Source organism: Ostrea edulis, chromosome 7 (assembly GCF_947568905.1).
Source record: "Ostrea edulis chromosome 7, xbOstEdul1.1, whole genome shotgun sequence".
Classification (NCBI taxonomy): domain Eukaryota; kingdom Metazoa; phylum Mollusca; class Bivalvia; order Ostreida; family Ostreidae; genus Ostrea; species Ostrea edulis.
The window spans coordinates 21,145,086-21,172,165 of record NC_079170.1 but is presented as its reverse complement, the minus strand read 5'-3'; the positions used below and the strand labels follow the sequence as shown (position 1 = coordinate 21,172,165).

At 34.8% G+C, this 27,080-nt stretch overlaps 1 protein-coding gene across 1 annotated transcript in view; it reads left to right on the top strand.

Annotated features, from left to right (window-relative positions):
* LOC130047910 (serine/threonine-protein kinase TBK1-like) overlaps nt 1-26,675 on the top strand; it is a 31,235-nt gene extending 4,560 nt beyond the window's left edge. Inside the window, exons 2-6 of the mRNA XM_056143652.1 lie at nt 1,294-1,404; nt 5,922-6,062; nt 9,859-9,988; nt 15,239-15,329; nt 26,389-26,675. Coding sequence (XP_055999627.1) covers nt 1,294-1,404; nt 5,922-6,062; nt 9,859-9,988; nt 15,239-15,329; nt 26,389-26,614 — 699 coding nt within the window. The 3' untranslated portion in view covers nt 26,615-26,675. The remainder of the gene's footprint in view (nt 1-1,293; nt 1,405-5,921; nt 6,063-9,858; nt 9,989-15,238; nt 15,330-26,388) is intronic.
* Nucleotides 26,676-27,080: the final 405 nt, after the last annotated feature.

Here is a 27,080-nt window from a genome sequence, read left to right as displayed (position 1 = left end):
TTGTATATATACATGTACAAATGTATATATACAATGAAAAAAAAAAGAGTTCTTATTAATTACCATATTACTATTTTATTTTTGAGCAATTGCAAAAAAGTTACCATAAAAAAATACCATAAGCTTTAAAAAAAATATATCTAGCACCAAAATTGATTCTCAACATTTTGAATGTTGAATGCGAAATTATATGTAAACAAGCAAACATTATATATAACAATTATGCAACATATTAGAGCTGAAATGATGTGCCCCCTTCACGATATGATACGTATTGCAATATTGATGCCAAGATTCAATATTTTAGATACGATACATTTTATAGAAGAAAGCAATAATAACTTTGAAGAAGCATTTAATTTATGACGACTCACAGTCACAATTTTAAAAGTAAACTGTTTCCAAATACAATTTTCACTTTTTAATCATTTAAACCAAACTGTAAAAATTCTGAGCTAGTGAACATTATTTGAAAATACTTTTAATTCATAGAACTATTTCTGTAATATGATAACTGTGAAAAGATTGTTCAATTCTCTCTGCAATACATATAGATTTTCAGGAGTTTATATAAGAAATTATGACAGCTACAAAAATCAATGCTGTTCAGTTAATTTCATCAAAATAAAGGAGAAATTAGTGTTAAAGGGAACTTTTGAAAATAGATGGTTTTATATAATAAGTATGTTTTTAGCATAGGGTAACAGGGATTTTTTTAACCCTTGAATCCAGGGGCCAGGGCCTTCAAGTTTGGAAAAAATAATGATATTTGATTGAAATTGGGAAATTTGTTTCATACAAATAAATAAAAAAAAACAAAAAAAAAAAAACCAAGCAAAAAGTTAACCATTTGATATTTCATTATCAATGTGGCTTAAACAAGCTTTAATTCCAGTCTTTGGCAGAGAAAAAACTGTCAAAAATGTTTTGCAACAGCTAGAGTGGCACCAAGGTTGGATGGCCCCTCAAGGCATATTCTTATCAAAGCATCCATCATTTGGGAATTTTAAGGCATCATTTTGGGAAAAACACCTGCTCTTTAGCATTGGGAATGGGGCCGAATTTCAGCCCTCTACAGACCCTAAAAAAATCCCTGGGCAAGGAAACTGTGTTAAATGGAACTACATGTTGCTATATTATATATGTGCATGTTGTCCTTCTGCTAATTAGATATTGTGCAGTACATGTGCAATTTCCCTTTTGATGAGATCGAGGAAGAGTGCTTGTAATATATGACAGATTAAATTCTTGAATTGTAGAACATGTTGCAATATGTTGATTTTTTTCCTGTAGATGTCAACGACAACAGCACATATCTGGCAGAGCTCGGAGTCCTATCGCTGGAATACAGGAGACATTCTCGGTCGTGGAGCAACTGCAGTCGTGTACAAGGCCAGACACTTGGTAAGGTCCTAATTATGATCCTGGTGTGCTGATTTATATAGAGTACACAGGTTGAGGCAATAGTATACCATCATAGTCCACCATGCAATGTCCAATGCCTGCCCCAGATAATGATTAGGGCAGTTGATTTGTAGTGGTGATGCAAAATTATATATACAAAACAGCAAAGTTACAAATGATAACTTTTAATGACGTATAAGAGATGAGATATTTGTCAAGCTTTGTATCAATAACTGGATCTGTCTATTGGTAGTAGAATACCGTAAAAGTTTGCACTTGATGGTTTACTATGGTCAAGTATCAAATATTCAAAATCTTTTAAAAATTGTTAAAACAGTTTTCCATGTAGCCTGTGAAGTCTGTTTTATATGAAATAACCCAGTCTGAGAATTAAGGTTCACCCCTAAAATTCCTAGATGCACATCCAAATGCAGCCCAGAAATTGATAAGTTGATTGCAATCTGTGCTTTATAAAATATTTCATACGCAGTGTGTATCATCTATGAAAACATCCTCTGAAAATTACTTCAAATAACTGTATCGCCTGACTGGGAGGTGATGACGTCAGTATTGACATTTTTTCTCCCCGTTCTGGTCAGATGTACGTATGTGTATCTTGATTACCTGTTAATTTCTCAGTCTTAATTGCTATCACTACTTGGAGGAAACTTTACTATGAGTTTCTCTTTTGCTTTTGACTAATCATACAGTTCAATGCTGGGAAGTGATGTAGAATTGATCAGCTAGATGAGAGAAGGATGTTGTCATTTTGTCAGAAATTTTTTCGTCTTACATAACTTGATGATCTGCATTTTTGTTTTTATAAAAAGAGAAGGCTTAATACAACCCCTAAAGTCTTTTCTGTGAATGAAATTTTTCTGTTGAAGATAACATTTTTATTATTTCCTCATTTTCTCTTTGCTTCCTTGTAGATATTTTAAAGGGACTGGTTCACGATTTTTGATAAAAATATTTTTCATTTTTGATGTTAAACATTAGAAATATAGCTCATTTAATGTTGACAGCCAAAATTTTGACCTTCTGAATGCAAGAATAAATGTAATATTTTAGCCTTAAATATGTGTTATGTAAACAAAGACTCGAGTCTTTTTATGTAAACAAACAAACAAGTGAACTATTGATTTTGTAATATAATGCATCTTAATTTTGCATAGTCACAAATTTTAACTTTTAGATGACACATTTCACCCCAAAAATGCTTGAAATGTGAGAGATATGATAATACTTAGATCGATATCCATTTCTTTTGAAAAATTCCTAAGCAATAGAATGCCGCAATCTTTGTTTAAAAAAAAACAAATAATAAACTCTCTAAAATGAGCTTCTTTGATGATGTATCACCTTAATTTTCATGTGAAATCTTTCAAACACATTAGACAGTAGATTTTGATCATTAAAAGTGAAAAACAAAATTTTGGGTAAAATCGTGAATCAGTCCCTTTAAGCTAAATGGAAGTTTTTCAGGTGCAGCATTAGTATTTGATTTAAACCATATTTTATTTTGTATAAACATAAAAGCATCAGTATCATCTGACTCCTGAGTTTAAAGCGAGGCTCATTTGATTTCGTGACACTCTCACTAGGACTGTACTTTCATCTTGTAGATCGAGTCTAAGTCAGGATAAGAGTCCTCTCTATCTACCCACAGGGGCTAGCGCTATAAAGCCTGTTTGGGCCCGAACTCTGATACCATATTAAATATTATGGTATCACAGAGTTCGGGCCCAAAACGGGCTTAGCTCCTGTGTGTCTATCAAACAATCACTTGCATGATGGCATTACAATGAAATTTCGATGAGAGAATATGATGGTTTTTTTTACCAACTGTAAAATTTCCTTTCTTTGTAGATTTGATAAATGTGTTAACTGCATACTGTTAAATGCACCAGGAAACATTTCCTTCAACTTTATTTTACATTGTCATGTTAAATTTTTTGAATATATGAGTTCTATTTATTTGGGTTGAAATGATTCACTGAAATATTATCAATACTGTTCTATATAAACACTCAATTCAATGTTCAGTTAATTTCCTTGATCTTCAGTTAAATATGTTTTTTTTAAATTGGGTACAATTAAATACATATTTAACTTGACCTGCATATACTTATCATTTTTACATGCATGTTGAGGGACAAAGTGGCAACTGAAATGTACAGTTAGTTTGTATTCCACAAAATAGAAACTTTTGAATTTCCAAACATCGAATGTAGGAACTTATACAGACAAAATACACTCATTGAGCAGTGGATCTCACAATTAGCTCCTTCTGAATGTTAAACTCTGACACTGGTAGTAGTGGATCTCGCATGAGCTCCTAGCTTTTAGCTTTTATACTGTCACTGAACATTATTCAGAACAGGATTTTTTTTTCTAGATTTCATAGCCCATGAGTTTTAAATGAGAAACAGGTAACAATCAACAATGGCCTAACTAATTGTCCTTGGTAAAAAATTGAAGCAGAACAATATAATTGTAGAGTAAAAGGTTTTAAGAAAGTTATTAGCTTCAGACTTTAATTTTTAGAGTCCATGTAATTATAACTATTGTGTGTGTGTATTATATACATTGTATATATGGAATAGTCAGGTGAAAAATTTCATATTGAAAAGTGTATAAACAATCTCTACATCTTGAACTGGTTATCAAATAACTCTTTAAAACTATTGCAACAGAAGTAAGACCTAAGTATAGATTGTCATATTAGTCCCTGAAATTGACCTAGTCCTTGAAATTGATATTGAAGTTCAAAGCTTAAAAAAAAATGTGATATTAGTCTTGTGAAATCATGACAACGAAATATATGTTTAAAAATATGGATGACTGTCATGTGTACCCATGCCTCACTCTATCAGGTGATTGTTGTTATAGTCTAATATTGCCAATAACTGCATGGTACTTGATGACATTGGAGAGGTACGTGATAATATAAGAGATTTCAAACGTTTAAATTACTCAGTTTGTGATGAATATACACATGACAATTTAATGACACTGACTATGACAAAAGTTTATTCTCTACCTGCATGACAACATATAGAGTCAATAAAATACACATGTGTGAAGTGCATGATAAGAAAATGGTAAATTGTACATGACTTATAATTCAACCTTGAGAGTGCTGGACTCTTTTCTCAATAATACCAATAAATTTTGACAATCTAATCAGTGCATGCATGATCATTGAAGAATGCATATTGATATTTATAATAATAATGCAGTAAATGATATAAATAGTTATTAATTTTACAGTTATAAATATTAAAACACCGTAAATCATACACTTTCATTTTATGAGACCTTATTTTCGAATGAATACAATGATGTATGATGTATTCATCCACAAGATTATAACTTTTGTGAATTATTTCATTGTACCTTACAGTGCCTTCTATGTGTGAAAGTTGTCACAAATAGCTCTATTATAATAGAATGAAACACAACACACATTTGTTAGGAATCAGAAAAGTCATTTATTGAGAGAGTATTTATATAAAACCAAAGCAAATCAACTTACAACAAGACTATATGCACTTATAACTAAGATAACATAGATATACATATATATATATATACAAAGAGATGTGTTAAACAAGTTACCAAATCCAACAAATAAAACACAGTACAATATAAACATGAAGACAATGCTTTGACAGAACATTATATAAAGAAAATCATTATTGCCAAGTTCTTAAAAAAAAAAGAAGCCAAAGATGGGGCAAATTTAGGGGGGGGGGATTTTTCTGTAAACTTTGTAACAAGAGGAGGCAACCAAGAAGACAAAATCGGCTTTTTCTTGCCCAACTTGTATGATATGGACTTGCTTCCTTAAATAAAACTATACACTCTGTATATTGATATTAAACCCAGCTCATTAGCAAGGCTGTGTGCAAGTTCAGTTTTATGGTAAGATTTTGCAACAGGATAATTACAAATGTTTTGTTCTATTGAATTATTTTTGTTTTTTACATTTTGATTGGCCTCTGGAGTAGGTTCTATGCTGTTAAATGAGAATAACCAAGATGCAAATCTACCATTTGTGACATTATAGAAGAGGAAAGTTAATTAAAACAATATCTAGAAACATAATTATAATATTTTTAATGAAAAAAATCATTGAAATGGTGGGCAAAACTCAAAAAAATAGAATTGAAAATAACTAAATATTGTAGAACTGTCTCAAGACAATGGTTTATTATAGAATAGTAAACATCATCAATTAGCATTAATGATCTTAAATATAGGACAGGAATTTAAGAGCTATTCTCTAATAGTACTAAATGATGGTAGTTTGCACCAACTGGTGGAAAAATGGGAGTGAGTTAATCAGGAAATATAATTGTGTTAGTGCAAGAAACCTCAGTGTACTCACTGCGATTATATAGTGTGTCACTGTGCATTACTTAACAGACAATATTACAATGTTATTTTTATCTTTAATCATGACTGTTAATTTTATCATTAAAATTTAATTCGTTAATTCCACTTTATTTTAGACAACAGGGGAGGAATGTGCTGTGAAGTTGTTCCACGACCGCGTCTCCCAGCACTATGCGGCTGTTCCTCATCGCGAACTACAGTTACTCCAACGGCTAAAACATCGGAATGTAATCTCTATATACGACATTCAAAGAGAGGTAATCTTTACAGACATTCAAAGAGAATATCTTGATATCTGATATCCAAAGAGATATAATCTGATATCCAAAGAGATATAATCTGATATCTGACACCCAAAGAGAGATAATCTTAATATCTGACACCCAAAGAGAGATAATCTTGATATCTGATATCCAAAGAGAGATAATCTTGATATCTGATACCCAAAGAGATATGTTTTTTAATTTTTAATCATGACTATTAATTTATGATTAAAATTGAATTTGTTAATTCCACTTTATTTTAGACAACACAGGGGATTTATAATAATATCTGATATCCATAGAGAGATAATCTGATATCTGACATCCAAAGAGAGATAATCTTGATATCTAATATCCAAAGAGAGATAATCTTGATATCTGACATCCAAAGGGAGATAATCTTGATATCTGACATCCAAGAGAGATACTCTGATATCTGACACCCAAAGAGAGATAAGCTGATATCTGACACCCAAAAAAGAGAGATAATCTGATATCCAAAGAGACATAATCTGATATCTGACACCCAAAGAGATATAATCTTGATATCTGATACCTAAAGAGAGATAATCTTGATATATGATATTGAAAAAGAGATAATCTGACATCCTAAGAGAGATAATCTTGATGTCTGATATCCAAAGAGAGATAATCTTGATATCTGACATCCAAAGAGAGAATATCTTGATATCTGATATCCATGGAGAGGTAATCTTGATATCTGACATCCATAGAGATATAATCTTGATATCTGACACCCAAGTCAAATATTATATAGTGTTTGGCACATCTCATACTGTTTTAAACACACTATTTTCTATTAAACAGTCTAATGTAAATAAAAACATGGCACGAGCCTTTTAAAATATGTTTACATAACAAAGAATTGCAAGTGCTGTACCTCACTTATAACTCAACAACTGATATTCAAATTTTGGTTAAGCATTTCAAAAAACAAAAATGGAAAAACAAAATTTGAAAATTTTCATCTCAAATCGTGTCCATGCCCCTTTAAAAAGGCATTTCCGTAAAGAGAGAAGCATTTTAGCTACATTTATCATCAAAGTTACACCCTATGAAAAGTGTTTCCGTAAAGAGAGAAGCATTTTAGCTACATTTATCATCAAAGTTACACCCTATGAAAAGTGTTTCTGTAAAGAGAGAAGCATTTAAGCTACATTTACCATCAAAGTTACACCCTATGAAAGGTGTTTCTGTAAAGAGAGAAGCATTTAAGCTACATTTACTATCAAAGTTACACCCTATGAAAGGTGTTTCTGTAAAGAGAGTAACATTTAAGCTACATTTACCATCAAAGTTACACCTTATGAAAGGTGCTTCTGTAAAGAGAGAAGCATTTAAGCTACATTTACCATCAAAGTTACACCCTATGAAAGGTGTTTCTGTAAAGAGAGAAGCATTTGAGCTACATTTACCATCAAAGTTACACCCCATGAAAGGTGTTTCTGTAAAGAGAGTAACATTTAAGCTACATTTACCATCAAAGTTACACCTTATGAAAGGTGCTTCTGTAAAGAGAGAAGCATTTAAGCTACATTTACCATCAAAGTTACACCTTATGAAAGGTGTTTCTGTAAAGAGAGAAGCATTTGAGCTACATTTACCATCAAAGTTACACCCTATGAAAGGTGTTTCTGTAAAGAGAGAAGCATTTAAGCTACATTTATCATCAAAGTTACACCATTTAAAGGTGTTTCTGTAAAGAGAGAAGCATTTAAGCTACATATACCTTCAAAGCTACACCTTTTAAAGGTGTTTCTGTGGAGAGGTAGTTTGGTTAGTTTTTTAATGTTTTCTACCACACTCAACAATTTTTCAGTTATATAGTGGTGCCCAGTTTTTATTGGTGGAAGAGAGAACCCAGATACAATGTACCTGGGAAGAGACCACCGACCTTCCAAAAGTAAACTGGGAAACTTTCTCACTTCCCGGCGCGAGCGGGGTATGAACCTGCGCCGAGCAGAGGTGAGAGGCCGTGTGATTTTGAACGTGATACTCTAACCACTTGGCCACGGAGGCCCCTTTCTGTAGAGAGAGTAGCAGTCTAGTTACATTTACCATCAAAGTTACACCTTATAAAGGTGTTTCTGTAGAGAGTAGCAGTCTATAGCTACATTTACTTCCAAAGTTACACCTTATGAAAAGTGTTTCATAAAGAGAGTAGCATTTTAGCTATATTTACCATCAACACCTGCTACATTTACCATCAACACCTTATAAAGGTGTTTCACTAGACAGATTAGGATTTTAGCTACACATATCAACAAAGTAAAACCCAAAATGAAGATATGTTCCTTGCTACATGTATCAGCTATACAACATTTTAGGCAGGCAAATATGTTGTCTGAAGAGTGGTTTACTTTTGCCATTTTCTAACACCTCAGATAGGAATACTCGTGCAACATCCCAGATAGGATACCTCGATCATTTTCAGGAAGTCCTGCCTAACTGAAAGATTTCATAGCTTCGAATTAAAGACTTTAATTTTGTAAATTCAGTGGAGGTATTCTAAATTTACAATTTATTTATAGAAAGAAGAGGTTTGTGTATTACAGTTTTAATGGGTTTGGGAGTTATGACAATACATCATTGTTTTAACTTATAAACATCGGAGAAGTTTGTTAAAGGTGTAGATTTTATCGGATCTATGAACTTTATAAGAGTCAGGTAGCAGATGAATTTATTCATGTGAATTTTTTTTTATCAACAAGGAAGCTGGTGAATCTATATATAGGATTCAAGCAAACATAATCCATCCTTAATGAGTTGATCTTCTCATAAATCAAAAAAAAAAAAAAAAAAAAAAGAATGAAGAAGGATGTAATCTATATGGTATCTAAATGGCAGATTTTCATTCATTGGCATACAGCATTAAGGAAGTGAAATTTGAAGTTTCATTATGTCAGAGTTCAAGTTGTGGGAAACCACTTGGGATTTCTGAAATAGGAAGAAGTTATTTTGAAAATTTTGATAGGTACAAATAGAAGTTATTCTGGAAATTTTGTTATGTACAAATGTGATTGTGAGGTGGTAGTTTGTAAGTGATAAAGAGGTGTGGTTAACAGTGATTTTGAGATGGTTTATTGTCAGTGCTTGTGAGGTAGCAAAGTAGGAACAAGAATTAAATTATACTCAGACAAAAAGACATTTTCAAGATGGCTAAGAGGTTGGATTTGATGGGGGGAAAAACTGGATTGTTCCTAAGCTAATATCAAATACACTAACATTTTTTTTTCAGTTTTCAAAATTTGAAATTTCATTGATTATACCATACTGTAAAATAAAGCCTGGGAAATTATAATCTATTGCTATGCATAATAGAAGTATTAATTCTTGATTGCATCATCTCCTATTGTTCTAAATATACTAAGATAAGTACATTTTGAGGAAACATATTACAGTATTTCCATAAATTTTGGTCCCTGTATTACTTTCATCTTAACTACAGGAAGGGGGAAGATGACAAAGAACAAAAATATCCTATGTACTGTATAATAAAAAGGAACATTTATGACAAAACCACACAAGGTTTGCAAGTCAGAACTAATTACTGGAAAAGTGTTTGATGACGAAGAATACTATCTTTGTCTTGCATGCATGCCCTAGTGATATGTCATAAGCATCTCTTGTTGGAAAAAAAATTACTGATAAAGTAGTCATAATTAAGTCAGCAAATATTTGTAGGAGCTTGGGTTAATTTCACACTACCAGTATTACATAATGAACTGAGAGACTCTACAGTCATGTATGCCTGTCAACTGTTTTCCAGATTACTTCCAACAACTATGTTTTGGCGATGGAGTTCTGCGATGGGAGTAGCCTGTATTCCATGCTGGACCAGCCCAAGTACTTCTACGGCCTCCCCGAAGAAGAGTTCCTGATCGTGCTGTATGACATTGGTATGAAACAACCACTCCTTCGTCATTAAGATATGTACTGCAGCTGTTCGATTTCTCTGTACTCTTATCTAGAGTGATTCATGATTCGATTTTCTTGTCCTTTTTGCTAGCTAGGTTGAGGGGAAAAAAAATAAAGATGTCTTTGATCAGATTTCACTTTCGCCTTTGAGAAATTATTTTTAAAAAGCATTTATTCTCAGTATTGTTATATAATGCATATAGTCACTATCAAGTAATTCTTTCTCCTTGACTTTGAAGTGAATAAAAAATGTTTTCTAAAGGATTGTGAGATGCATTTGTGTATTACCTGGGGTTTATTTGGAAATTGCTGCCTATAATTTTTATACCCCCCGAACGAAGTTCTGGGGGGTATATAGGAATCTGTCTGTCTGTCCGTCCGTCCGTCTGTCCGTCTGTGCAGATTCGTGTCCGGGTCATAACTTCTTTGTTCTTTGACTTAAGCATACCATATTTGGCACAAAGGTAGATCACCATAAGACGATGTGTCGAGTACCTTCATGACCTCTATATGACCTTGACCCTTGACCTCAAGGTCAAAATTAAAGTTTTATACCAATGGATTTGTGTCCGGGCCATAACTTCTTTGTTCTTTGACATAGGCATACCATATTTGACACATGAGTGTATCACCATGAGACGATGTGTCATGTACCCTCATGACCTCCATATGACCTTGACCTCAAGGTCAAAATTAAAGATTTTTACAATGAATTCGTGTCCGGGCCATGACTTCTTTGTTCTTTGATATAGGCATATCATATTTGATACATGAGTGTATCACCATGAGACGATGTGTCAAGTACCTTCATGACATCTATATGACCTTGAACTTTGACCTTAAGGTCAAAATTGATTATAAGGTTTTGACATAGTCATACCATAAGACATGAGTGTATCACCATGAGACTATGTGTCATGTACATTCATGGCCTCTTTATGACCTTGACCTTTGATCTCAAGGTCAAAATTATAGGTTTATGCCATGGATTTGTGTTTGGACTATATCTTCCATTTTCTTCTACAAAGGCATACCATATTTTTACACTCAGGAAAGAGGTAATTTATACCCATTAACAACACCCTTTGGGAGATTGGGGTAAGCGGGGGGTATTCTTAGTGAGCATTGCTCACAGTACATCTTTTTCAATCTGTATTGGTACTTCATATACTAATTAAAAATAAAAGATGAAGAAATGTTGGTTTTTCCTCATTAAATGTAATATGTATCATAGGTTCAAAATCAGTTATTGTTTTTTTTATTATCAAATAATGGTAATTATCCTTGTCTAAATCACTCTGGGAAAGTTTTACCTTGCTTTTGAGTTATAGGGACCTGTAGTAACATAAGTCCTTGCCTTCACAAAACCATGATTATATTTACTTCCAAGGTGATACATTTGATATCAAGCATTACCAACCAGAAATCACTAGTGACAGGGAATCTTAACTTGTTAGAATGGGTTCGAATTAATTCTATTGGAGACATTCTAATTTGCAATATCTGAACTTTCCAAAAAAAATCAAAAAAAAAAATCATTGAAATCTTAAGTCTGGTTGATATCATGTCATTATTACTTGAGTGATGTGTCAGGCAGGGGTTTATTGTAGATGTGTCAGCCCTCATTAAATGAAATCTTCTGTTTCAATTTTAGAAAAAAGATGTAATTTCTAACTAAAATTACAGTATATTCTCGCCTATAAGTCGGATTCTTTTGAGTTAAAAATTTTGATCTAAAACTCTATGTCCGACTTACAGGAGTGTCGAAAGAAGATTAGTATTTTTTAGCTCACCTGAGCCGAAGGCTCAAGTGAGCTTTTCTGATCACATATTGTCCATCGTCCGTCTGTCTATCTGTCCGTCTGTCTGTAAACTTTTAACATTTTCATCTTCTTTTCATGAACCACTGGGCCAATTTCAACCAAACATGGCCAAAAGCATCCTTGGGTGAAGGGCTTTCAAGTTTGTTCAAATGAAGGGCCATGTCCCTTTCAAAGGGGAGATAATCACAAAAATGCAAAAATAGGGTGGGGTCATTTAAAAATCTTCTCAAGAACCACTGGGCCAGAAGAGCTAAAATTTACCTGAAAGCTTCCTGACATATTGCAGATTCAAGTTTGTTCAAATCATGGCCCCCGGTGGTAGGATGGGGCCACAAGGGGGGGATCAAAGTTTTACATACAAATATATAGGGAAAAACTTTAAAAATCTTCTTCTCAAGAACCACTAAGCCAGAAAAGCTGAGATTTACATGAAAGCTTCCTGACATAATACAGATTCAAGTTTGTTCAAATCATGGGCCCCTGGGGTTGGATGGGGGCCACAATAGGGTATCAAAGTTTTACATACAAATATATAGGAAAAATCTTTAAAAATCTTCTTCTCAAGAACCACTGAGTCAGAAAAGCTGATTTTTACATGAAAACTTTCTGACATAGTGCAGATTCAAGTTTGTTCAAATCATGGCCCCCGGGGATAGGATGGGGCCCCAAGGGGGATCAAAGTTTTGCACACAAATATATAGGGAAAAACTTTAAAAATCTTCTTCTCAAGAACCACTAAGCCAGAAAAGCTGAGATTTACATGAAAGCTTCCTGACATAATGCAGATTCAAGTGTGTTCAAATCATGGGCTCCTGGGGTTGGATGGGGCCACAATAGGGGATCAAAGTTTTACATACAAATATATAGCAAACATCTTCTTCTCAAGAACCACTGAGCCAGAAAAGCTGATTTTTACATGAAAACTTTCTGACATAGTGCAGATTCAAGTTTGTTCAAATCATGGCCCCCGGGGGTAGGATGGGGCCACAAGGGGGAACAAAGTTTTACATACAAATATATAGTTAAAATCTTTTTCTCAATAACCACTGAGTCAGAAAAGCTGATATTTACAAGAAAACTTTCTGACATAGTGCAGATTCAAGTTTGTTCAAATCATGCCCCCCGGGGGGTAGGATGGGGCCACAAGTGGGGGGGGGTCAAAGTTTTACATGCAAATATAGGAAAAAGCTTTAAAAATCTTCTTCTCAAGAACCATTGGGCCAAAGAAGTTGACATTTACATGAAAGCTTTCTGACATAGTGTAGATTCAAGTTTGCAAAGGGTAGTTTGAGCCATAATAGGGACTAAGGTTTTACATGCAAATATATATGGAAAGTCTTCAGATATGGGCCAAGGTGACTCAGGTGAGCGATGTGGCCCATGGGCCTCTTGTTCTGGATGGCGTAATGTATAGCCTAGTATTACATGTATCTAAACAACAAAAACATGGAAGAAATAAACAAAATAATAATATTTATTTTGTTGAGAATAAAAAGTGAAATATTGATGTCATATCCCAAAATATTATTGAAACACAGATAAATACATAAGAGTATTGAATCAGATATGAAATTGATTTCTTGGGGAAAAAATATCAAATATCGGCACATTTCTCAAAATATTGTTTGAAACACATGCAGGTAAAAACATTAGAGTATTGCTTTGAGATTGTCACCTTATTCTTGAAAAAAGTTGGACCGACTTCTAAATGGGTCAATAGCAATTCCCTCCTAAATAACGTAAAACTATACAACCGACTTATAGGCGAATTGACTTATAGGCGAGTATATACGGTACCTGAATTTAAACACCCTGACAACACACCTTAATGCACCTCAATGACTTGCTAGGAATTTTGTAAACATACAATGTGTAAGGTAATTCCCTTACCTGTACAATTGATATCCTGTAAGAACCTCAGGTGGATATAGGCATGGGCATGCTCTGAAAACAAATCATTGATTGAATTAGTCAAGTATCAGTGTTTAACTAATTGCCTTTAAGTGTGTGGTTCGATCATTTTAAATATTTTAGAACCGGCCAATATATATGATAATCAAGTCAGCATCTCCATGTCAAATTTTATGAATATATATTTTTTTAAATGTGTAAAATTAAGGTAGATTCTCTGTATGTATATGCAGTTCTGTTAAATTTCAGACTTCATTTATTATCCAATTGAAATGATCATGACCCAGCTTGTGAGTTTTCTTCTTCCTCCTTTGCTGTTTTGTATATACCTGCTGTCACTACCAGGGTACATGTATATACATATCACTGAAGAGACATTATTTGTCGAAATGCGCATCTGGTGCATCAAAATTGATACCGTATAAGTTTTACAATTGTGATGCTAAATGGTATTGAATACGCTTGTGGATCTAAACACTCCATGAACAAGAGAAAATGAGCTACAATGATTAAAAAAATAACTTACAACTCCTACACCACTAAACAAAGACCCCACAAACACGTTTATTTCTCTCTTGCCACCAAAATTTGACTCCATGAAAATAAGTTGGTTCTGCAGTACTTGTGTTTTCTTTTGACTTTGATCAAGTGGTGACAATTTCAAAAGGTGCATTATCATTATTTGCAATTATTACAACTTATATATTCCACTGTTTTCACATGCTGAGATTTAAAGAGATGTTATATTTTAAAATTTACATAGGATTATCGATCTACAGAAAAAATTAAAAGGCTAAATAATCGACAAATACCGCAAACATTTTTCAACATGATGAAAACTAAATTTATTACTAGGTGATTTACCATATAGATTGTAATTTATTCCCATGATTTCTCAATGAAGTCCAGAACAGTGGGGAAAATTTGTGTAGAGTTATACGGGCAGGGGTGATGTATTTCAACTTTGAACATTGTAGGAAATTTACAAGCACCCCCCCCCTTCCGTCCCATGGGGATCGAGGTTTGAATAGGTCCTCAGTACCCCTTGCTTGTCGTAAGAATTAAGCGACTAAATGGGGCAGTCCTTCAGATGAGACCGCAAAAACCGAGGTCCCGTGTCACAGCAGGTGTGGCACAATGACATCTCCATATGAGTGAAACATTCTCTCGAAAGGGACGTTAAATGATACACAACCAACACGCTTTTAAAAAAGAATTTATATTTGTACATATTATAATCAAACTTAAGGCCAAAAAATATTTACATATAGCCTATGATGCATCTATCATTTTTTGGATTTTTTTTCAAGTGTCCTTAATGTGCAAATTCATTCCTATCTTCTGGATTCAAGTTTTATCAAATCCGTACTTGTGCAGTCAAGACTATGAAGTGTTTACCTTACTGTCCAGTACATATAAAATCAACAAACATGTAACTTCTTGTTATTTATCACAGCAAACATAGATTATCTACGATCATTGAAATTCAATTTTCAGCATCAGGAATGAAGTACTTAAGGCAACAGGAGATCATACATAGAGACATCAAACCCGGAAACATCATGAAGAAGATTGACGAGAATGGAAGGTAAATATTGGGAGTGGATCTAGGAATTTCATCAGTTAATATAGGAGAAAGAAAGTCACAATCATTGTGCAAGGAACATGTACATGCAGTAAACTAGATTTAATAATGAAAGACTGATTTAATGAGCACAAAGATTCTTTGAATGTAAGAAGGACATATTTTCTGCTTCTTTAACATGTTTAATTTGACAGCAGCATGTTAAAGCTGATTACATCCTTTGGCCTTAGTTGAAGGTCATATTAACAACTAAGAATTGTTACAGAATCTCTTGGTTGAAATTCTTGTCGCTTTGTGTTTCAAGAGAGATGTAGAAATTCTAGCTTATACACGTGATATACATGCATATTTGGACATATTAAATACAAAAAGTAGTCCATATGGAATATTCTAGCTTTCTGTCATATTTTTAGCGTACCTGATCTGAAGATTTTTATTATAAAAGATTGTCATTTGTCAGTCTGTTATCTTTGTTGGTTTTGGCTTTTATCGTCATAAATTTTTCTCATTTTCATCTTCTTCTCAATTAATTACCATTATCAAAGACGTATCAGCCTCACCACCATTGTCTTTTTCAGAATAAAAACACATGTAAATGTATGGGTTTATTGTATGGAATATATTGGCCACAGTGGTCGCCAGAATCTATGTCATTTCTAATAACACGTATGAGAAATCAAGTATAATTGACGCAGTTACAAGCCGCCAGTGTAAACCTTCCACATGTGCTAACATTAAAATCTGCTCAAATCCTCAAATTGTAAACGCCATCGTAGTCATTACATTGTAAAATTACCATCTAACATGATTAATCTTAATGATTTTGAAATTGGAAACAACTTATTCCTTATTTAGTAAAATTAAGATATTTAAAAAAATTTTCTTCCCCAAAATTTGACCGACCTTCTTTGTTAGATGTTGAATAGAAAAGAAGGAAGTTGGAATGCGTAATTGCCGAGTGCACCCGTGATGAGTTATAATTCCGGAACAAAGTTTCCGGATTGAACCATAACAGAGATGGGCTTACTATTATTATATATATACATATAGTAAATCATACGTTGATTCGAATACTATCGTAAATAATGCTTAAATAAAGACACATATTTACAGACAATCTGAAATATGTGTTATTATGTTAAATGTAACTGTAAACTCAGTAAAAATTTCCCATGGTAAAGGGGATATGTACAAATGAGGAAGCATGTCCTTTTCTAAGGAAAAATAATTTAGAATATTAGTGAAAATAGGATAGGTTGTTTGATATAAAACGTCTTCAAGAACTGCTGAATCCGAAAAAATTACAAGAAATCTTTTCTTGTAAAGTAGAGGTTCAATTTCATTCAAACTTTGGTCCAGGTTGGCCCCAGAGCCAGGGTTAGGAGTTTTACATTAGATTAGGCAGGTAAATTCTGTCAATCTTCTCAAACACATGGAAAAAATTAGGGTTTAATTAAGACATTTGCCACTTGGGAGCAGGGTGGGGTCACAATGGGGTCTCAAAATATTGAAATGCCCAGGTGATCAGTGTAGTGACCATGGACCTATCTTTTGGTCAAAAAGTCACGAGTCAATGTCATTGACAGTAAATCAAGAAACCAATGATAAGGACACTTTGTACAGAGAGAGTTTTTCAAAGATGTCATACTATTATAGAGAGAGGATGGGTGAAGAGGATTTCTGGGATAGAATGTCATAGGTTAGAGTGTGTTGAAATGTTATATTGAAGGAGACTGAGCTTTAATTGTGTTATATGTCGCTACGATATTGTGATTAGATAGTATTCCTCAAAGAAAATAATATACAGTAGAAGATGAATGTGTTCCACACTTACGATGTACTTGTTTTATCTATACCGTTCCCTGAAGACCTCACACAGCGTATCATTTGATACTGGTGTCCATTACAAGGAATTGATATGATAAACTTTAGTGCTTTTAAACGCTTTGATTAGCAGATAAACAAATCACTGAGAAGCTTGACTATCTACAACATGTGGTCAGGCACACGATTACAATACTTGTGAGAAGCCTTTGTTTCATTTCCGCATGAGGTGCGCGTGCAGATAAACAATAACTGCATACCGATCCCGATAAGAATTTTAAAATTGTGACAATGATACTGAAAATACAATCCCTTAATTGATAACTTGAGACTTTTCATGTTGTCACAGACTGATCTGCACACGATATGATTTAGATTTGTTGGTCGCACAAAGAAGAATAGCGCACTTGGTATGCAATTTCGCCTACATAAATACTTTTTTCTTGAATATCATTTTTTACAAATATTTTGCTATACAATGTCAGTTTATACTTGTGTTACCCAAATTACTCAATAAAGATATCTATATGTTGATAGTATCTTTATTTGATAAGCATATTAAACACCACTGTGATTATATAGAGTATATAGTAGATGTAGCGTAATGGGCTTAAAAAATTGCAAACTGTTGCAAAAGCTAGGCCACCCTAAACCAGAAATAAAACACTGAAATTGTTTTACTTGAGTATGGCTGTACATAAGTCCATTTGAGGAAATTTGGTTTAAGGTGGCCCTAGATCTTGTAGAAAATGGCTAGAATATGACAAAAATCATTCTCAAAATTTATCTTGAGATTTAGCAGCCTGTTAAACGTTAAACCTTAAACTTACATGCCTGGGTGGCCTAGTGGTTGAGGTGTTTGGTAATCTTACACTCAAAGCATACATTCCGAGTTCAAGTCCAATATTTTCCCATTCTATTGTTTTGTTTTGTTTTTTGTTTGTTTTGCTTTTCATTTTTGGGGGGTTGTTTTCTTGAGGGGTGTGTTATAAATGTGATACATATATTATAATAAATATTAGTTATTTTCATCATAAATAATTTCCAATATCTGCAAGTATTGACTATAAGAAAAGGAATTTATTCTGAGATCACTGTAGTTTCATTTGTTTACACTGACCCGTTCCTGTGTGGACAGAATTTTCAAACCGTAGCGTGGCTGACGAAAAGCTAAACAAATACTACAACAAAAGGGGCACAAATGCACAGCATGTAATAAGTAAAAAAAGGTCATTTTAGGGAGGAAAAGAACTGTTATACAGTTTGACTTCTCAAAAGTAAATATAACAAGAGGTCCATGGGCCACATTGCTCACCTGAGTTATCTTGGCCCATATCTGAAGACTTTCCATATATATTTGCATATAAAACCTTAGTCCATATTGTGGCCCCAACCTACCCCTGGAGGCCATGATTTTTACAAACTTGAATCTGCACTATGTCAGGAAGCTTTCATGTAAATCTCAGCTCTTCTGGCTCATTGGCTCTTGAGAAGAAGATTTTTAAAGAATTTCCCTATATATTTCTATGTAAAACTTTGATCCCCTGCTGTGGCCCCAACCTACCCCCAGGAGTCATGATTTGAATAAACTTGAATCTGCACTATGTCAGGAAGCTTTCATGTAAATCTCAGCTCTTCTGGCTCATTGGCTCTTGAGAAGAAGATTTTTAAAGACTTTCCCTATATTTTTCTATGTAAAACTTTAATCCCCTATTGTGGCCCCAATCTACCCCCAGGGGCCATGATTTGAACGAACTTGAATTTGCACTATGTCATGAAGCTTTCATATAAATTTCAACTCTTCTGGCTCATTGGTTCTTGAGAAGATTTTTAAAGATTTTCCCTATATATTTGTATGTAAAACTTTGATCCCCTATTGTGGCCCCAACCTACCCCCGGTGGCCATGATTTGAGCAAACTTGAATCTGCACAACGTCAGGAAGCTTTCATGAAAATTTCAGCTCCTCTGGCCCAGTGGTTCTTGAGAAGATTTTTAAATGACCCCACCCTAATTTTGCATTTTTGTGATTATCTCCCCTTTGAAGGAGGCATGGCCCTTTAATTGAACAAACTTGAAAGCCCTTTACCCAAGGATGCTTTTAGCCAAGTTTGGTTATAATTGACCCAGTGCTTCTTGAGAAGAAGATAAACATGTGAAAAGTTTACGACGACGACGGACACATTTTGATCAGAAAAGCTCACTTGAGCCTTTGGCTTAGGTGAGCTAAACCTCATGTAGCAACTGCCATATGATATTTAGTCAAAGCTAAACACTCGAATTATCAACTAAATTGGCAAATGAACTGATGAAATCTATTGAGTGCTGCAGCCATGTCAGAAAAAGACAGTGAACTAAGTAATGCCATCTGTAAAATATGAGACTTGATCTTTTGAAAGATGCATATTGTTCTGCATTGTTTTTTTTTATTTGATACTCCTCATTGAGGATTATAAACACCCTGATCACTGGAACACTAAGTAACACCTTGATCACTAGAACACTAACTAACACCTTGATCACTAGAACACTAGCTAACATCCTGATCACTAGAACACTAGCTAACATCCTGATCACTAGAACACTAGCTAACATCCTGATCACTAGAACTCTAACATCCTGATCACTAGAACACTAGCTAACATCCTGATCACTAGAACACTAACTAACACCCTGATCACTAGAACACTAGCTAACATCCTGCTCACTAGAACACTAGCTAACATCCTGATCACTAGAACTCTAACATCCTGATCACTAGAACACTAGCTAACATCCTGATCACTAGAACACTAGCTAACACCCTGATCACTAGAACACTAGCTAACACCCTGATCACTAGAACACTAGCTAACATCCTGATCACTAGAACACTAGCTAACACCCTGATCACTAGAACACTAGCTAACACCCTGATCACTAGAACACTAGCTAACACCCTGATCACTAGAACACTAACACCCTGATCACTAGAACACTAACATCCTGATCACTAGAACACTAACACCCTGATCACTAGAACACTAACATCCTGATCACTAGAACACTAGCTAACATCCTGATCACTAGAACACTAGCTAACATCCTGATCACTAGAACACTACCTAACATCCTGATCACTAGAACACTAACTAACACTCAGATCACTAGAACACTAGCTAACACCCTGATCACTAGAACACTAGCTAACATCCTGATCACTAGAACACTAGCTAACATCCTGATCACTAGAACACTAGCTAACATCCTGATCACTAGAACACTAGCTAACACCCTGATCACTAGAACACTAACATCCTGATCGCTAGAACACTAGCTAACACCCTGATCACTAGAACACTAGCTAACACCCTGCTCACTAGAACACTAACACCCTGATCACTAGAACACTAGCTAACACCCTGATCACTAGAATACTAGCTAACATCCTGATCACTAGAACACTAGCTAACACCCTGATCACTAGAACACTAGCAAACATCCTGATCACTAGAACACTAGTTAACACCCTGATCACTAGAACACACCCTGATCACTAGAACACTAGCTAACATCCTGATAACTAGAACACTAACACCCTGATCACTAGAACACTAACATCCTGATCACTAGAACACTAGCTAACATCCTGATCACTAGAACACTAGCTAACATCCTGATCACTAGAACACTAGCTAACACCCTGATCACTAGAACACTAGCTAACACCCTGATCACTAGAACACTAACATCCTGATCACTAGAACACTAGCTAACACCCTGATCACTAGAACACTAACATCCTGATCGCTAGAACACTAGCTAACACCCTGATCACTAGAACACTAGCTAACACCCTGATCACTAGAACACTAACACCCTGATCACTAGAACACTAGCTAACACCCTGATCACTAGAACACTAGCTAACATCCTGATCACTAGAACACTAGCTAACACCCTGATCACTAGAACACTAGCAACCATCCTGATCACTAGAACACTAGTTAACACCCTGATCACTAGAACACACCCTGATCACTAGAACACTAGCTAACATCCTGATAACTAGAACACTAACACCCTGATCACTAGAACACTAACATCCTGATCACTAGAACACTAGCTAACATCCTGATCACTAGAACACTAGCTAACACCCTGATCACTAGAACACTAGCTAACACCCTGATCACTAGAACACTAACACCCTGATCACTAGAACACTACCTAACACCCTGATCACTAGAACACTAACACCCTGATCACTAGAACACTAGCTAACACCCTGATCACTAGAACACTAGCTAACACCCTGATCACTAGAACACTACCTAACACCCTTATCACTAGAACACTAACACCCTGATCACTAGAACACTAGCTAACACCCTGATCACTAGAACACTAGCTAACACCCTGATCACTAGAACACTAACACCCTGATCACTAGAACACTAACACCCTGATCACTAGAACACTAGCTAACACCCTGATCACTAGAACACTAACACCCTGATCACTAGAACACTAACATCCTGATCACTACAACACTAACACCCTGATCACTAGAACACTAACATCCTGATCACTAGAACACTAGCTAACATCCTGATCACTAGAACACTAGCTAACATCCTGATCACTAGAACACTACCTAACATCCTGATCACTAGAACACTAACTAACACTCAGATCACTAGAACACTAGCTAACACCCTGATCACTAGAACACTAGCTAACATCCTGATCACTAGAACACTAGCTAACATCCTGATCACTAGAACACTAGCTAACATCCTGATCACAAGAACACTAGCTAACACCCTGATCACTAGAACACTAACATCCTGATCACTAGAACACTAGCTAACACCCTGATCACTAGAACACTAGCTAACACCCTGATCACTAGAACACTAACACCCTGATCACTAGAACACTAACACCCTGATCACTAGAACACTAGCTAACACCCTGATCACTAGAACACTAGCTAACATCCTGATCACTAGAACACTAGCTAACACCCTGATCACTAGAACACTAGCAAACATCCTGATCACTAGAACACTAGTTAACACCCTGATCACTAGAACACACCCTGATCACTAGAACACTAGCTAACATCCTGATAACTAGAACACTAACACCCTGATCACTAGAACACTAACATCCTGATCACTAGAACACTAGCTAACATCCTGATCACTAGAACACTAGCTAACATCCTGATCACTAGAACACTAGCTAACACCCTGATCACTAGAACACTAGCTAACACCCTGATCACTAGAACACTAACACCCTGATCACTAGAACACTAGCTAACACCCTGATCACTAGAACACTAACACCCTGATCACTAGAACACTAGCTAACATCCTGATCACTAGAACACTAACACCCTGATCACTAGAACACTAGGTAACACCTTGATCACTAGAACACTAACTAACCATCTGATCACTAGAACACTAGCTAACACCCTGATCACTAGAACACTAGCTAACACCCTGATCACTAGAACACTAGCTAACATCCTGATCACTAGAACACTAACACCCTGATCACTAGAACACTAGCTAACACCCTGATCACTAGAACACTACCTAACACCCTGATCACTAGAACACTAGCTAACATCCTGATCACTAGAACACTAGCTAACATCCTGATCACTAGAACACTAACATCATGATCACTAGAACACTAGCTAACATCCTGATCACTAGAACACTAGCTAACACCCTGATCACTAGAACACTAGCTAACATCCTGATCACTAGAACACTAGCTAACATCCTGATCACTAGAACACTAACACCCTGATCACTAGAACACTAGCTAACACCCTGATCACTAGAACACTAGCTAACATCCTGATCACTAGAACACTAGCTAACATCCTGATCACTAGAACACTAGTTAACACCCTGATCACTAGAACACTAGCTAACCATCTGATCACTAGAACACTACCTAACACCCTTATCACTAGAACACTAACACCCTGATCACTAGAACACTACCTAACACCCTGATCACTAGAACACTAGCTAACACCCTGATCACTAGAACACTAGCTAACACTCTGATCACTAGAACACTACCTAACAATCTGATGACTGGAACACTGTGAATTTATGTTACATGAACATGCATGTTAACTTGTAAGTAAAACTTCTTTATGCCAAAGCTACAGTCAAGCTAGTTTTTTGCCAAACAACAGAAAACCAGTTTCTGTAATTGTCATTTATTTGAAATGATGAGATTCAAGCATCATATAAAAATATAGGGAGGCCAATCCAAACACATACTGTATAAAACAAACCATCTACATGTAGGCCCCAAAACTGGGCAGATCATGTACATACATTAGGTACATGTTGCCTCTCAGTTTAAAATGATAAATAAAAGGCAAAAACGGTGGCCAAAAATATGCTACTAACAAAATGTTATACTGAACAAAGTCTTGCTACCAGAAGGAAAAGTATATGTCTATAAAAACTTTTCAGTGAAATGGAAAATCCATCAAATCGCCTCCACGATCTTCTCCCGAAACTGCAGGAAAACAAATACCATCTCCGAAACTTATCAAAATATGCTCTACCGAAATGCAGGACAAATCGCTATAAAATCAGCTTTGTGCCATGCTGTATTAGACAATTATATTAAACCCACCTTTTTTAAAATTTATTTTTGACACATACTTCTTACTTTTTGAATAAAAATATTTACATGTATGTCTTAATCAAAATTAGTTTTTTAAGACCGATATCATATCAAATTTTTATAGCATTTTAAAAAAAAATCTTAACCAAATTATTAATGATAAAATTCCTTTGAAAATACCATTGCCCGCATAAATCGATGTTTTATGTTTGTTTTCATGTATTTGTCTGTTTTAACTTTGATTAGTGTATTCTGAGTATACCATGTACAGGTACTTTCAACTATTTGGTTGCCAATGAAATAAATAAATCAATTCAATCAATCTAAAAAAAGTAGATAAGATAATACAAGGTGGTAAACATTTAGCTGAGGTGGAGGTGGGTAGCTGATTTAGATGGGAAACAGTAAAACAATATGTTTGTATACAGTGTGTACTCCCTAAGCACTTAGAAACTAACAGAATGTTTTCATTACGTTTTGGAAATAGGCGACCTGATCTTATACAAGAAACAGGACAATCATGACACACAATTGAAATGTCCCCACCCTTGTGTGACATCATCAGAGAAAATTCAGGAATTGAGAAATCTGTGTTTATATATACATAATGTATAATCAACCTGAAGACTGCATGATATTTAATGGTCGTTCGGTTTGTCTGAAGATATATATTTAGAACGGTATACATTATTTTTAGCTTTAGCTTACTTGTGGTAAAAATATTTTCCACTCACTAAAGTTCAATTGTTTTAATGTTATCTCAAAATTCTTCCTGTATGAGCAATATATCACACCTACCTTGACCACCAGTAGTATTTATAGGAGTGACATCATTGAAACATTGAGAACTGCCCATCCACTGCATAAGTCAAAATAGTCACCGGAAATAGACAACAAACAAGATCTAACTGCAGGGGTGGGTTCAGAAGTGATAATGATTGGGTGTTAAATGTTTTGAATATTTGTGTCTTATAATAACTTATAGGATTGAAACTCTAAAGAATACCAGGCCTCAGGTTTACCACAGGATTGTTACTTTTTGTATAGGTGTACCTGCTCCTCTTAGTGTGGGTGCTCTGTTGAGTGTTTACTTAAATTGCCTCTCAGATATTTAAGATATATTGTTTGTGAGATAAGAGATTTAAAGTGCAGATGTACTTGCATGGTGACCTGACACATACCTATGAAAAGGCATATTTTCTTAGTGCTAAACAAAAGTTATGAAAAAGGAAGGCACAATGTGCTGGTTTATTTTCTACGTACTGTAATTTAATAATTAGTTGCTGTCAATATATAATTATAAAGACAAATTTCTATGGAATGTATATATTTCTCTCTCAGGTATATTATATGAATTTTTCGGCGTCATGCCGAAATTATAGTCTAAAACGGTCTAGCGGCTGTGCATGCATGCAGTCATTGAATATCACAATAACAATTATATGGTCTCCATTACTAGATCATGATAGAAACCAAATATTTGTATGCGTGTAGTCATAACGATGAAATGCACATATCTGTTGTCATAATGATGAGACGCACGTCATGCGCATAATTAAAGCACACATAGATTTCTGTAATGCATTTTTCATGATTATGAAGTAATAGTCAAAAGGAAATACCTTGTCTTCTAAGTTTTGACACTCCAATTCGCAGAATTGTTGTCATATGTTACCCAGGGACGTCAAATAAACACTTCCTTCAAATCAATGAATTGGCATAATAGATTTTTAAATGCACTCAAATAGCACTTCAAATGCATAAAAATGACACATTATCAGTTAGGAAATGCTCTACGAATATCAACAGTGACCCTCACCATTTAACTCCCAATTAAGTGTCATGAATATCGAAAATCCACTGCTATTATTAAAACATCACAAACAAAGGCGTTCAATATGCACTTATTTTGATCTGAATTGATAAAAGCACAAGTCTGGACAAACCTGCAAAGTAGCTGTTATGTTGCCCTTTTCTAATTAAATGATCCCGATCATTTCAGACAGGTTAACTTTTGAATGTTTCTGTTTGAGAGATTTCTGTTAATATTCTGCAAATTACTGACACATGAAACACACAAGGAGTTGTCGAAAAATATTTCTTTATTATGTAACTTCAACCAATCTTTGGGTCTTTGCTCAAACTGTATGAAATCGGAAACTTTTTCTAGAAATTATTAATTAAGGCCAAATGCAATATTTATGAAATTACACTGTACAATGTTGATATTAAAACCTGAAATGTTCCGCAGTCTAATGATTTAAAATCAGTCATGGATGGACTCTTAATTTTCATCTTACTTTATAAATGTTAGTTAGTCAGACAATTTATTAACAATGCGATGTCAGTCATAGTGCATTGAAACATTACTAATCCTGTCTACTCTCCTGAATGTGAAATACATATAGAAAAGCATACTACATTGTTGTAAATAATGGTTTAATTGGTTTTGGTTTTTTGCTGGGGGGGGGGGGGGGGGGGTCTGAAAAATTAAATAAGCTGCGAGTCTCCCATGACGTTTTTTTTCTTCAGTATGCATGAATTAAGTTAATAAATTCTTATCCTACTACATATATTTTTTTCTAGATCAATATATAAGCTGACAGACTTCGGAGCTGCCAGAAAACTAGAGGAGGAAGAGACCTTCACTTCCATATACGGCACGGAGGAATATTTGGTACGAGTGGAGAAATGTGTCCGACGAGAAATGTATCCGACAAGAAATGTATCCAACGAGAAATGTTTCCGACGAGAAATACTGAAAATGACCGATTTGCAACCTTTTTATTTTTTAAGGAAGACATTTTATTAAAATATCTATTATAATGAAACAAGAATCTAGTACATGTAGTTTAAAAGAACATAATGACAGAGAGTTGATTGAATTATATACAAAAGTCTTGGACCTGCTCCCGTGACATAAAACATAGACCAGATCACTTTTCAGTCTGATAAATGTCGCAATCAATAATTTTTTTCTCAAGAAAATTTTGATAAGACATGTAAATCAAAATTTGTTCAGTTTTGCGAGATATATTTAGAATGATATCAAAAAATAGGCCTCCGGGCGACATGACTCGCCTGATCAGTCGAATTTGTATCGCAGCAAATAACATTATTAACCTTTTTGTCGAAAAAAAAGGCTGACCCCTTTAATTAGTGGCCGAGAGGGGCAGAGAGTCTTTAATTTATAACACTTAAATGATCAATATTTGTAAAACATTACTGAAGCTAAATTGTACGTCTAGATAATATATTTGTATCATTATTTATGAACG